The sequence below is a fragment of the Perca fluviatilis genome, chromosome 14 (genome assembly GCF_010015445.1).
Source record: "Perca fluviatilis chromosome 14, GENO_Pfluv_1.0, whole genome shotgun sequence".
Classification (NCBI taxonomy): domain Eukaryota; kingdom Metazoa; phylum Chordata; class Actinopteri; order Perciformes; family Percidae; genus Perca; species Perca fluviatilis.
The window spans coordinates 14522376-14536549 of record NC_053125.1 but is presented as its reverse complement, the minus strand read 5'-3'; the positions used below and the strand labels follow the sequence as shown (position 1 = coordinate 14536549).

The 14174-nt window shown below is 38.5% G+C and overlaps 1 protein-coding gene across 1 annotated transcript in view; it reads right to left on the bottom strand.

The window, feature by feature from the left end:
• LOC120573270 (phospholipid-transporting ATPase ABCA1-like) overlaps positions 1 to 14174 on the bottom strand; it is a 168971-nt gene that overhangs the window by 105661 nt on the left and 49136 nt on the right. The window contains exons 15-16 of the mRNA XM_039822907.1: positions 5162 to 5384; positions 4226 to 4447 (exon numbers count right to left, since the gene is read on the bottom strand). Coding sequence (XP_039678841.1) covers positions 4226 to 4447; positions 5162 to 5384 — 445 coding nt within the window. The remainder of the gene's footprint in view (positions 1 to 4225; positions 4448 to 5161; positions 5385 to 14174) is intronic.

Here is a 14174-nt window from a genome sequence, read left to right as displayed (position 1 = left end):
TTTCCAGTCTTCATGCTAAGCTAAGTTAGTTACATATTTAACATACTGACATGAGAATGGTGTCTCTCTCTCTCTCTCATCTAATTCTTAGTAGAAACCAGATATGTGTATTTTCCAAAATGTAATTCAAAATCTATAAAGTTCTGTTATAATTTTTTTATTAGTTAGTACAGACAGGCAGGAAAGAGAGGGGATAAAACGCAGCAAAGGGCCATGGGTCAGATTTGAACCTGGGTCAGTGCCAAGGACCTGTGCAAATTCTACCAGGTGAGGTAGAGTAAACCCCGTCAGAGAACGTTTAGATTGTTTTTTAGGGCTTTTTCCCTTTATTTGAAGGTGACATGGGATATACAAGAAAGGTGGAAGAGAGATGGGGGCCGACACACAGTAAAGGACACACAGCAAAGGGCTGGTTCGAACCCGGGAAGCTGCAAAGGACTCACCCTACATGGGGCGCACGCTCTTACTGGGGGAGCTAGAGGTTGACCCAGTCACAGAATGTTTTATTAAATCATTCAGGTGATGACTTAATCTTACCACCCAAGGTCACAATAAATTGATCAATAAACTGTTATGGCAAACATTTCTACACTGTTTTTGCCTTTGTGAACATCTTAAAAGGACTTCATTTTAGACAAGAACAAAGATGGAGGCTAAAAAAAGTGTGCTGAAAATGAAAGATTTGTTGGAGCCTTCATACTGTAGGAAATTGCAAATGATACTTTGCCCGTGAGACATCATCTGCCATGGCCTATCACTCTGCATTGCCATGTTGCCCGCCAGCTGTTTTACCACGCCTCATTTGCTCACAGCATTTTCACTCCGGCAGAAGCAGCAGCATTTGCTGAAGCTTCAGAGACAAACAATCATGGATACTGTCTACCCGACGTTACATTACCAGGCAGAGAATCTGGAAAGCCCTGCAGTGACACCCAAACCTCTATCCTGGCTGCTAACACTGCTGGCAACCTCCTGTGCCCATCTACTGACAAGCAATCAACAGAGAGTCAGTAGATGAGGGGTGACAGCAGGGCTAGGGGGCATCCATCCTTGACCTCTGTATGAACGGCTGACAAAACCACAGGAGCCACTTATTTGGCTCTTGAGAAATGGGCAGGAGTTGGGAAGCAGACAAAACAAGCCCCCTCTATTGAACACATGTCGACACTGCAGATTCAGCCACCATTCAGCTCGCTGCAGACAAGGAGCATTGTTGAGAGGAATAGAAATCAGCGTTCCAGCTCTTTCTAGGAAGTCATTTTCCAGGACATTTATGACAACTAAATCTGGGATGAGGGATGGGATCACAACAGAGACAATTGAGTTTGTGTCTGAAGAAGCGTCCATTAAAAGCTGTAATAATCTGTTCTTTGTCGTACATGAAAATGTCAGAATACAACGTGCGTGTGTTTTAAGCGTTTCTCAGAATTAATTTGATTTTTAAAGACAAAGAGGGGGCAAGAGCTGCAATAATCATGCCATTAATCAATTAGTAAAGTGAGGGAAAATTGGCAATCTTAATAAGCGTGTAATTGTTTAAGTAATTTTTTAAGATGATCCTGTTTTAGCTTCTCCAACGTGATGATTAGCACCTTAAATATCTTTGGGGTTTGGCCTGATGGTCAGACAAATCAAGCAATTTGAAAACATCATCTTGACTTTAAGAAACTGCACAGGCATTTTTCACAATTTTATGACCATTCTTTTCATTTTACAGACCAAAGAATTCATCAATTAATTCAGAGAATAATTAGTAGGGCATTGAGATATCTGATTGGTCAAGGCTGATACTATATAACTTCAAAGCCCCTGGGTTCGATTCCAGCTGTGGGCCTTTGTTGCTATTCATTTCCCTTCTTTTCTGTCTGCAGTTGAATAAATGTAGTGTATATATATACACTCACCTAAAGGATTATTAGGAACACCTGTTAAATTTCATTTCTAATGCAATTATCTAATCAAACAATCACATAGCAGCTGCTTCAATGCATTAAGGGGTGTGATCCAGGTCTAGACAATCTCCTGAACTCCAAACTGAATGTCAGAATGGGAAAGAAAGGTGATCTAAGCAACTTTGAGCGTCACATTGTTGTTGGTGCCAGACGGGCCGGTCTGAGTATTTCACAATCTGCTCAATTACTGGGATTTTCACCCACAACCATTTCTAGGGTTTACAAAGAATGGTCTGAAAAAGCAACAATTTGCACGAGGTCACCAAAATTGGACAGTTGAAGACTGGAAAAATGTTGCCTGGTCTGATGAGTCTAAATTTCTGTTGAGCCATTCAGATGGTAGTCAGAATTTGGCGTAAACCGAATGAGAACAGGGATCCGTCATGCCTTGTTACCACTGGGCAGGCTGGTGGTGCTGGTGGTGTAATGGTGTGGGGGATCCCTTTCGCCTTCAGAACTGCCTTAATTCTTTGTGTCATTGATTCAACAAGGTGCTGGAAGCATTCTTTAGAAATGTTGGCCCATATTGATAGGATAGGGTCAAACACAGTATTAGTATGGTGTTCCTAATAATCCTTTAGGGGAGTGTATATATACACAATATGTTATATATTAGAAATGTCAGAAGAGTCCCATTACTGCAAAAAAAAGTTCAAACAAAAGCCATATGCTCAAGTGAGCTGCCAAAAATCAAAATCACAGATCAATTAATTGATTTCAGCAAAGGAAAATCTGAGAAGTTTGAAATGAGTTTGCAGGAATTACCATTTGACTCAGGATTTTTCCAGTACTTAAGGTTAATTGAAAATATTTCAGGTTTTCCAAAACATAAAGAAACTCTGGGCTCTTTCTTGTTTCTACCTCATTAGAAATGGGATGTAAAAGAGGGAGAAAATAGTCAAAATAGAGTAGATAGGTAGTTGGATTGTGACTAGGACCCATCTTCTAGTGGCCCTCTGATAAACCTTTAGGTCTCCTTTGGCACACGGCTGCAATCAAAAACTGTTCAGGTGATCTTTTGAAATTCTGTTCCGATTAAAGACTTCATTATCAAGGACAATGTGGGGGAGAATTTGTATGCCTTGGCACGATGTAGTTTCATTGGAGTTGGCGCACACTCACACACACACACACACACACACACACGTGTAAGGATGAACACGATAGTGGTTTGGTCAGAGAATCATTGCTCATGCTAATTAGAGGGCTATCCATCTAGTTGGAGCAGGGGAGAAAAATCTCAGCTCTGGGGGAGGATCGAGCAATGGCACTTTGTGTAGAGATTAAATAAGGTTTGCAGTGCTTTATATGTAAAATGCCTACCTAACCTGCATGCAGTCTGTAAAAGGAAATGGACTGAAAAAAGTTTTTCAAAGGAAAAGAATGACATAGTTTTTAAGGACAAACTCAAAGACAAGCAATTTTACCTGGTTTGTCGGCACTGCTTGTTGGCAAAAGCAAGGTTTACCAAGTGTCCGCAGATGAAAGCAGTAGTTACTTCTGTTAGGTGTATTATTGACTGTCAATAGTTCAATTTGTTAAATAAGACACATAAGACTGTTCGCCTTGGCCACCCACACCTGATACCGCATTGTTGGAATATACAAATAAGAAAACCCGACCCGATTGAAATTCTGGGAAAATGCACTCGCACACACGGCAATGAAGATCCAAGATTTTGTGTGTCTATGTCTGCAGAAAGGACAGCTTGAGGACAAATGATACCGGCACCGGCATAAAGGTCACGTAAAAAGGCTACACTGAAACTTGAGCAATGGTGTACAATTTATCTTTATTCCTTAGAGGATAGGAGAAAATCCCCAACTTCCTTACTTTTATTTACATAAAAAAAAGAGACTAGACAGACGCAGGGTTGTGTACAAATACGTCAGAACAAATGGGAACCAATGCGTAGTAGCAGTATTAATATTTAAAACAATTCCTAAATGATTTTGAGTTTAAATTTCACGGTACCTCTAAATTCATCATGCAGACACACCTCATTATCAGGGGAATTATGCAGGTACAATAAAGGCAAACCTCTCACAGGTATTGTTGACTCTGGGAGTCAATTTATTTGCTTTCATAACAACCAGCACCAAATCAAATCAGACTTGTGCCTGTTTGGATATAAATGGAAATTTGGATTGCCAAAGGGTGATTATAGTGGCAAAAACATAACAAGAATTAAACTCAAAATACGGTCAGCCCTCATGTATGATAACAGCAGGGGAAGATATTAAAAACCATGTCAGAGCTAAAGACAGACTTACCACGACAACCTTGGCCTGAAAACCTATGACGTCGCTCCAGGCGTTGCAGAGGATGTACGGCAGGTAGAGGACAAAGTAGAGGAGGCCGCCGCACGCCGCTGCTAAATTGGCCTTAGAGAAGAAGACGCTAATGAGGAAGCACTGGCTGATGGTGGCCAGGCAGAACACCAGCAGGAAGACAAAGATTACTGATGGGTCGCTGTATTGTAGCACCTTGCCATACTGTGTCAGAAGAACAAATAAAAGACGGGAGAAAAACAGAAATGTGAATTTTATGTTAAAAATGTGAGTTTTGGTAGAGGAGGTTATCTTGCAGATTATTTATCAGGAAAACAAAGAGATTCAGAAAGCATGATTATTATAGCAGATTTTTTTTACAACACAGTAGCCAGAGTAAAAGTTTTGAAAGGGTTCAAATATCTAGTGTATCAATATTTCTGAGACACCTGAACATTTTCCAGTTGATTGATATTCTATTACATAATCTGAAAGTCGTTAAATATGTCACTCTTTTACTGCCAGTTTGAAGGAGGACCCTTCTCTAATTTTAGTGAGCTACTCGTGAATCCATCCATTACACCATGATGTCTTCTCTGAGCCAAATTCAAAGAGGTACTTGAACAGTTGGGATAATGGTGCTATTGTACTGGATACAATTATGATTAAAAACCTTATAGAGGGCACTGTTACATGGAGCTGTATGAATGTTCATTTTAGAAATTCTTCCAAATTTCCACAGACTAAATGAACTCTCAAGTACAACTGTGCTAGCACCAAGTACAATTATCTCCTTCTAGTGCTTTGCTTTCTCCTCAGATTAACATCTTCATTATTTTAAACAAAAGTCTCATTACTCCATGAGACTTGATAGTCCAAACTCTCCAAAAGTAGTGCTGGGTCCTCCTTGAATCATTGTTAAATCATTTTTTAAATCACCTTCAGTAAAAGGGCAAGGAGGAGGGCGCTGATGGCCAGCGGCAGCACACTTGATACTGCCCAGCTCAGCCAATAGATGGAACTTCTCAGGCCCATAATCCTCACTGTCTCCTTAAGCCTCGCCTCTTTCTCTGCGACGATGCCCTTAACGATCATGGCCACTGAGTAGATCCAGGCTAAAGTCATGAATAAGGGGAGGGAGCTGGCCAGAGACTGGAGGAACCTGAAAGGTGGAGGAGCCCAGACCAGACAAGACAATAACCCCACATACATCTGGTAGTAACATACAATCTGTATCTGGATAATAACATCTGATCACAGACCTTTACATTTATACCGATTTTAATCAGAATTACTGATAACGCAATTCTGCCAGCATTATGATTAGATCTCAATATGCAAACTAGGTGGGCAATCTTGTCATCAAACATATCAGGTCAATGAAAACTATGTTGCTACATGGGGTCTACTTACTTTTCCTTTTAGGTAGCAGGACTAGGCAAGATTGGGTGACTTCTAAGCTTAGCTTTACCTAATCATTTAGCCAAATGGGGGCAGTGGAAAAAGTTGTAAAAACAACACTGACATATTATCAACTTATAAAGTTGATATGTTAGCCAACGTTTGCTAACATATACGGAGCAACGTCAGCATTCATTTGACCTTTGTTACTGTGATCACCAGCTAGTTGCTAACTTTGTCTGTCTGCTGTTTGGTTCCAAGCAGGTAGCATACAGTGGGTTTTCAGAGCTTTCTTACTAAAAACAGCTGCCTGCTGCTGGAGACGGCGCTGATGGCAGCGGTGAGACTGAACCTAAACAGTAACGTTGTGGGCCATAAACCCAAATAATGAGTTGGAAGATGCTCGAGCGCTCTGTAGAGCTGAGGGAAGGCTGATGACTATTTGTGGGTTCATCACTACAGGTATAAGCAACCTTTTTTCCCATACACAGGGCCAGTTAATATCATTTTTTTTATTTCAAAATGTAACCAAACTGTGCAGAATGCATTTACACCTGGCTGAGATCTTATCACACTGCAATCTATAAGCATTCTGATTGCAATGCTCTCTGCATGCATTTACACTTTGATTATCGTGCCTTTTTCTTTTTCCAGAGGAGACTTTCGGATACATATTTCTTGTTATTACCAGGAGTAAATGGGGATAAGTCTGTCGGTAACTGTCAGACTTCTCATTATAATGGTGATAAAAAAAAAAAAAAAAAAAAAAGCACTTGCACGTGACAGTGCTGTTGAACATTCTCAACAGCACTGTGTGAACCACTGTCAGTGGTGGAAGAAGCACTCAGAGAAAGAAATAACAGTAAAAGTAGTAATTTCAGAATGTAAATCTACATATAAAAGTCCTGCCTCAAAATTTTACTTCAATGAAAGTATTTAAGCTGCTTACGTTTAATATGTAAACGTAAGCAGCATTTTAATGTATCTAATGAGGGCGGTCTTAATTACAATGAACAATGTATCATATTTTACACAATTAGCTATAGCTGCCAAATAAATGTTGAACTATAAAGTGTAGTACAAGTACTTCAAAATCAGACTTTAGTACTAAGGTAATTGTAACGTTTCACCACTATCCATTTATGGATCAATAGTGTCTAATTTATTTTAGTCCTGTGTACGTGAGTGATTGATGACATGTCAATAGCTGTCTTCTAACTGTGAAGGTGGTCTCTGACGCGGTCATTTGCACAACAAATTAATCAGATTGACAAAGCATTTGAGGTGGTCTCACGTTCTCAAAACAAGGACATACTGTTTGGGAGAGCAAATGTGTATCGATCATCGCTGATTTGTGTTGTTTTCATAAAAACAAACACCTTGATTGAGCTGGTTTGAGACTGGAACCAAATGTGGGAACAGTGAAATGTCATCAATCTGGATGCCCAATAATAAATGCATTACCTCCTCCATAATGGAATAGAAGACACATGTAAAATGATGGAGGACTCGGGTGCAGATGACACAACTGTTTTTTGTCAAACCTAATCCAGATACAGCCTTATGATAATTACCATTTGATTTGCTATTATTATTATTATTATTATTAATCTGCTGAAAATGGCTGTGAAATTATCATTTAGAATGGGCCTGTGATCTGAATACACATTGTGTTTGCAGTTGCTCCTCCAAGGCACTCAACTAACTCAATTTATTGTTATTAATGTTTGCAAGCTATCAACAAATTGTAAACATATTAGGCTGATGGGAAATTACATTTCACCCAGGTGTTCAATTATCAGTTTTTATTTACCAGCCGCATTTCCCAATTAAACTGCAAAAATTGATTAGGCAGATCTAAAATAACCATCCTTTTTATTTCATTAACATCGCCTACAAAACAAGGGACTGTTGAAAGATGTGGTCTACTCAAAGGACACCAATAAAAATGATGCTACATCTTGTACGGGTCTCCCATTTGTGAAAGCAGAGCTTTGTGCATCTTTTCTCATTGATCCTTCAGCAGGATCATTCCAACAGATAAGCAAGTCCATAATATCCCACCAAATCATTGATTTAACAGAGGGATCAGTATATAAACAACTAAAAAACATTCACAACCTATGCGATATTTCCAGTATGTAGACATCTGCTAAAAAAGAAAAAAAAAAAACACACACTGCACACAACAAATGTTGTTCACATTTTCTTTGACCTCTTATCTGGGAATAAAACCAGCTTAGACGATTGTACTTACAGTGCGTTATACATCATGAGCGTGATGGGAAGGTATAGGCTTTGCTTGTCTAAAGTATTGTTCTTACTGTTCTAACCTGTGTACATTATGCATGAGTTCAAAGTCAGGTGACATTTCGGATACGATAAATCGAAACATGGTGCTTTGAATTACTCATGAAGGGTTAACTTTTGTTTTAGTCAGCACAGGAAAAAACAAGCCATATATTGATCTTGTTTTGTGATATTTGTCTTACATAACACACAAGTTAAATTATCGTACTTTTTCATACAAATCAGAGCCGTGGATTAAAAAAACTGCAGGGCTGCAAAAGGCAGTTCAGCCCACACACTAGTGCCCCTCTCTTAACCTGAGGTCTTTGGTGTACCACTATTTCTCCCACTTACGGTTATTAATTTGAATCGCTCAGCAAATTCGTTTTAAAATACTGCAACAAAGTGCAGAGTGGCCAAAGATAATACATGTTCATTGCAATCATGGAAATATACAGTATCAATAATTCACTTCTCAAATTACATAACAGAAGCCTTCCTTATTGTTAAGACACAAAAGAAGAGGTGATGCAATAACAGGAAATAAAGGGCCAATACTACTGCCATGATTTTAATTTGACTAAATTGCAGATTTGGTTGCATGCTCAATTAATTAGATGAAGAATCACGGATAATAATTTGGTTCTGTGCTCATTAATTGGGTGATAATTAATAGAAGGCAAAAATACCAAAACACAAAGCATGAACAATTCTCTGACCTGTATGACCTGCTGTATTTGATGAGCGGTAATGTAATCTTTGTCATGTTTATCTTTTTTTTTTTAAGCTGAAACTAGGGCTAGAGTTTAAATTAAAATTATTTTAATACAAGAAGATGCAGCCACATTGAGGATGCTGCAATTCTCCCACACCGATGGAAAACCAAACAAAAAAGTGGACTTTAACCACAACTTTTTATGCAAAATAAATCCTATTTGGGGACAAAATATGACTGAAAAAGCATTTCATACACGCATTATATTCATATTGTATGCTTTGTGTTTTGATACTTTCCATTGAGTGACTTTTTTTTCCACTGACCTTAAGCATGACACTTATGAGCACACAGGGAACTGCGAGCAGAACAATGTTCTCTGTGAACCTTGCAGACCAAAGCGCACCGTTTTGAATGCCAACAACACGCAGCACTTCCTTGAGCCGGAGTTCCTTCTCCAGCACAAGGCTTTTGATGGTCATGCACACAGTGTACATAAAGGCCAGCACCAGGAACATGGGGAGGATGTTTCCAATACTCTGAATGAAACTGGTTGTAAAAAAAAAAAAAAAAAAAAAAACAATCACAAGATGTCAGGATTGCACATTGACAAAGGGAGAATATATGGACATGGCTGTCTTTGATACGAAGTTAACACTGCCAGATGGGTGTGCTTTTAATCTGCTGCGTACTCCTCATGTGTATATGTGTATATAGATGTTGGGTATTCTGTGATTAAGGTCTATATATGTATGTTTTAAGATATTTCATTATTGTAGAATGACTTGAGGTGCGTCATGAAGATCTACTGTACGACTGCTCAAAATGTTGCACTGTGAATAAGAACAATGTGGGAGCAAAGAAACTGTGTGGATTCTACCATTTTTTCCCCCTGGATTTTTCCAGTATGCTCCAACAACTGTTGAAGAGTTTGCAGTATGTCCCTCTCTTCTTCACATGATTGTACAAAAATAAAAAATAATACTATTTTGGTAAGAGGTTATTACATTTAAGTCATTTTTCGAAAGACATTCAGTGTGAGTCTTATGTGACAGTAAATTGAAAATCTTTGGCTTTGGGACTGCGGTTCGAACAAAACTGTCAAATTGCTGACATCACCTTGGGCTTCTGGAGAGTGCGATGAACATTTTTCACTTTATTTTGACTTGTGAGAGAAATGAAGATTAATTGATAATAAAGAGACAAACAGAGCATGAGCTTTTTACATGCCTACTCTATTTTAAAGGTTGCCTTTTGCAATCTCTACTTACACTTGCTCCAGCGAAGTAAAAGAAAATGGAAACCGTTTTGCAGATACTGAAAACGTTATAAGCACGAGGGACAATCAAGACAATCTGAGTTATATTCATGGACTCAATGCCACTGAGGAGTTTTTTATTTTCACATGCAGCTAACCTTCTTAAACCTGGTGCATCAGCTCAAACAAGCCATTTAGTGCTCCACCTCATGCCACAGATGATGTATGATGTGACGCTGTTACAACACAATAAGGAGATATTAAACTGGCTTCATAATGCCACCAAAATGCCATGTCAATATCTTCTCCTCCGCCAATATAACAAAGTGCTTCCTTTGCTTTATTAGACAGTGAAGGAGAGATATCAAAAGGATTTTGACAAAGTATAGATTTCACATACCACATATGCGTGCATTCCATAAATACCGTGGATATATTGCAAGCAAAGCACTGTTCAGCACGGACGTATAAAGTTAAGTGAACTTGCAGTAATTGGAATGATGCTTTTCTTTCAAGGTATTTAACATACACAACTGACCAAATTACACTGCCAGCACATTTTCATAAAATTAATTGGTCCTTTAATTCTGGAAATAAAGCCCTTTTTAAATCCCTGCCAAATGAGAACAGTTCATTCAAACATCTACTTTCCTTAATTGCTAGCTAGGCTTGCATAAGTGCTTTTATCAGAAGGTGATTTTAAATCGGTAAGTTGTTTTTTATTAATCTTACTTCTTTTCAAACGCATTTTCTTTCAAATTTCTTCCCATTATCGAACTGTGACAGCTTTCATCTAAGTGAATGACTTGAATGGTACCAAGTGCGTTCATTTTAAGTTTCAGTGTATGCAAAATAATGTTTAGCATGAAGAGTTTTGTCAATAAATCAACTGAGGATGAAAGTAGTGGATGGTCTTGCAAACACAACAAACAGATTAAGTTAGTTCCAGTGAGACCTTAGAGGGACTTCAGTTATATGAGAACTTGAATGAGAGGGGGACATACTTGTTTTCGAGGACACTTCCCCTGTCCTCGTGGGATGGATCACTTTCTAACGAGGCCTTGATAACCAGCAAGAAAGGATTGGATGACACAGAGTTTCTAAAAGCTCAGAACGAGAGCAACCTAAATCTTTTACAAGATTACATAAATAAACAAAACCTCTTTGAGACTCGGAATTCAAACTTTAAGAGCTTGAAATCGATACACTTCAACAAATAAAGCTAACTCCTACATTAGCACCTTTTTTTAGGGAGGTAAGCAGCCTCAAGTTGCAAGAGCATCAGGTTGAATACTAATTCTGGTATTATCTGCTCCCGATTCTACCCTTACATCTCTGTAACAGCTGACAGCCTGTGTGAGTTAACTCCTTCTGTGACTTCTAGCCCTGGAGGGGGAGAGATCAGTCATGCACACCGTGTCTGACACTGACAACCTTGCCACCAGATGCTCTTGAATTATACATTCGCTGATCGATCAAGGGTGCTTAAGTAATAAAACTCCCGGCAGGTCTCTGTTACGGAGCTCCAGTTACATTGGCAGCCTGAAAGACCTAAATTTTAGGGAAAGAAGTTACTATTTTATACTTCTTGTGTCATACTGAGCAAATATATCGTTGAGTTCCTTAGCTGGCTAAAAATGAGCATTTCATTGAAGGGAACAGACGCTATTATTCAATGTGGATCCTCTCATTGCTGGTACAAATTATTGCTTCAGGAAAAATGTGCCTGCGGTTATGACATAAAGAGTACCTAGGAACCCATATTCTGTGTTTTTTTTTTTTTGGAACAGCAAGATCACATCCATACAAAGAAGTATGATTCCATGAACCAACAGTGTAGCAACATTTTGAGAAACAATTGCAAAATTCATATCTCAGCTATATATTTACAAGAAGTGAAACATAATAACTGTTAACCATTGATAGTGATGCACTGCTTCCATTAGTCCTTTCTTTAAATAATTCTATAAATATTAATAACCGGATACATATTAAGAAATTGAACACATTATTTGTTCATGGAGTTATACCAAAATGGGGTCAAGACCTGTGAGAGATGAAAACAAGCATTACATTACATTTCATTTAGCTGACGCTTTTATCCAAAGCGACCAACAAGTGCATTCAACCATGAAGTTACAAACTCCAAACAGCAAGAATCATGTACAAGTACATTAGCTTCAAATAAGGCAACTACAAAGAGCCACATTTAAGTGCAACATGTGAGTGCAAATTTGTTTGTGTTTTGTACCATCATCTTCTTAGCTAAGGTGAAGTCAGAAGAAGATGTGTAGACTTTCAGCTATCCTTCAGCAAGCTAAGACATTTTATTTCTTTACATTTAACAAAAATATTGTTTTTAAGATTAGCCTAAAAAAATGGCCCGACATAAGTGCCTACAGTGTGCATTTGTTTTTCAGTAACCGCAACCCCAAGTTTAAAAATGTAAATTAAATTTTTTTTAAATTAAATTAAAATGAAAAGGCAAACTGAATGTCTTATATACATCCAAATGATTCTTGAAGGCCATTCAGTTTGAAAAGGGAAAAAAAAAAACAATTGTGAAACTATTTAAATGTGCACTCTGCTTTAGCACAAATCATACTGATTTGCTACACAGTCAGGCTTTGTATTGTGACCATTTAGCATCCATGTAGCATAAATAAAATACAGTATCTACAATATATTATAAGCCCTTTTTTCGGCCATGGCTACAAAGGGGTCTTTCAACGTGTGGCCAGTCATACAGGGAATATTTTCACTACAGCATGTCTCTTTTGCAGAGAGCAGAGGCACTATAAACATGAAACAAAACATTGACAGCTTATTTCCCTTGTTATGAGCTTCAGATGTCCCAAATATGCTCAACTTGTTCGCCCACTCTCAGTACAAACAGTGCCCACATTAGGTTAATTAGCTGGTGTAAATGGACAAGACCACATTCCTCTCACATCCTTAAGTTGAATAGTCCTCACACCTACTGCGGCCCTGTTCTGTATTGCTGAAAGCAGCCTTAGATCTCACATCAAGCCCTTGTGAATGTGAAAGACCTACTGATGGGGAGCACAGCCATAATCATTATCCAAACAAGAGATGCCTCTGATTCAGCAGCGTGCAATGGAGCACAGGTCGCTGATAAAGGGCCAGTTTATGTGCTATCAGGCCCTGCAAGGGTCAGGCTTTATCCCACACCGTCATCAGGCCTGTGCACAATGTGAATACGAAGACAGTGGAGGCTAATATGGTTTGGTTATCTCAAGTTTGAAATGCCAACAGGGTCAGCTATGGTAGCCCGGATTGCTGGTAGTTGATTGGGTGCATTATAGTGAGGAAATGAAGAACGGAAAAATTATATTATTTCAAAGGCAGGTCTGATGTTAGGAGTGTTGAGCAGTGTTGAGGTCAGTGCAGATAATACTACCTTGCTAGTTGAAGTTTATCAGTGAAGTAGAAATGTTGTTTTTTCGAGGTACGTGGGCAACATCCCTCACTCTGACATCTCTCCATTAGTGCATATGAAGGTCCTGGCATGTGTGTGTTATTTCGGGCCTGTGTGTAATGTGTGTTATAACTAACAACAGAGTGAAAAATGTAATTTCTCCTTGCGGGATCAATAAATCTTAATTGAAAGAAAGATTTAAAAAAAACAAAGTGATTATATACCTTACAGAAACTAATGATGCAGTTTGCAACAGTTTCCTGAGTGTCCTTCTTTGTGTTATTTCACTCTCAATTATTTATGAATGAAATAGCAGTTTTCAAGTGTTAATAATTTATAGAAATGGTCAAATGGCTAGGCAGGCAAAAGAGTAAATGAAGGAGGGACTATTGCAGTGCTTTATGGCTCCAATTTCCTGTTATTATTAATCCTTTGTGTTAGGAAGATGAAACTGAGGCAATAGCATCTGCATTAGCAAATACTGTACCATGACAGATCATTATCACAACAATGAGCTGCAAATGATGAGGCAAAAATTGCTGGTTTTTATTTGAAAACCTGTCAGAAATGCTCCATATTTAGCATTCAACCTCTGATAGTGCTGTGTATTACTAGAAAATGGAGGAATCTGGTGCTACGTTTTGGTTGTTATTGTACAGGAATAAACAGGTAAAGGAAGAAAATGCACAACAAGGCAACAGTGGGGATGTCACTCTTCTTCCAACTGCAGTGTGTGTCCTCGCTAATGTATAGAGGGGTTTGATTTTGCGCTTTAGTTAATTCAAAATGCAAAAGATTATCTCCACTGGGTGCAATATTTAGTTCAACATCCCTCCAATTAGTTCTTCTG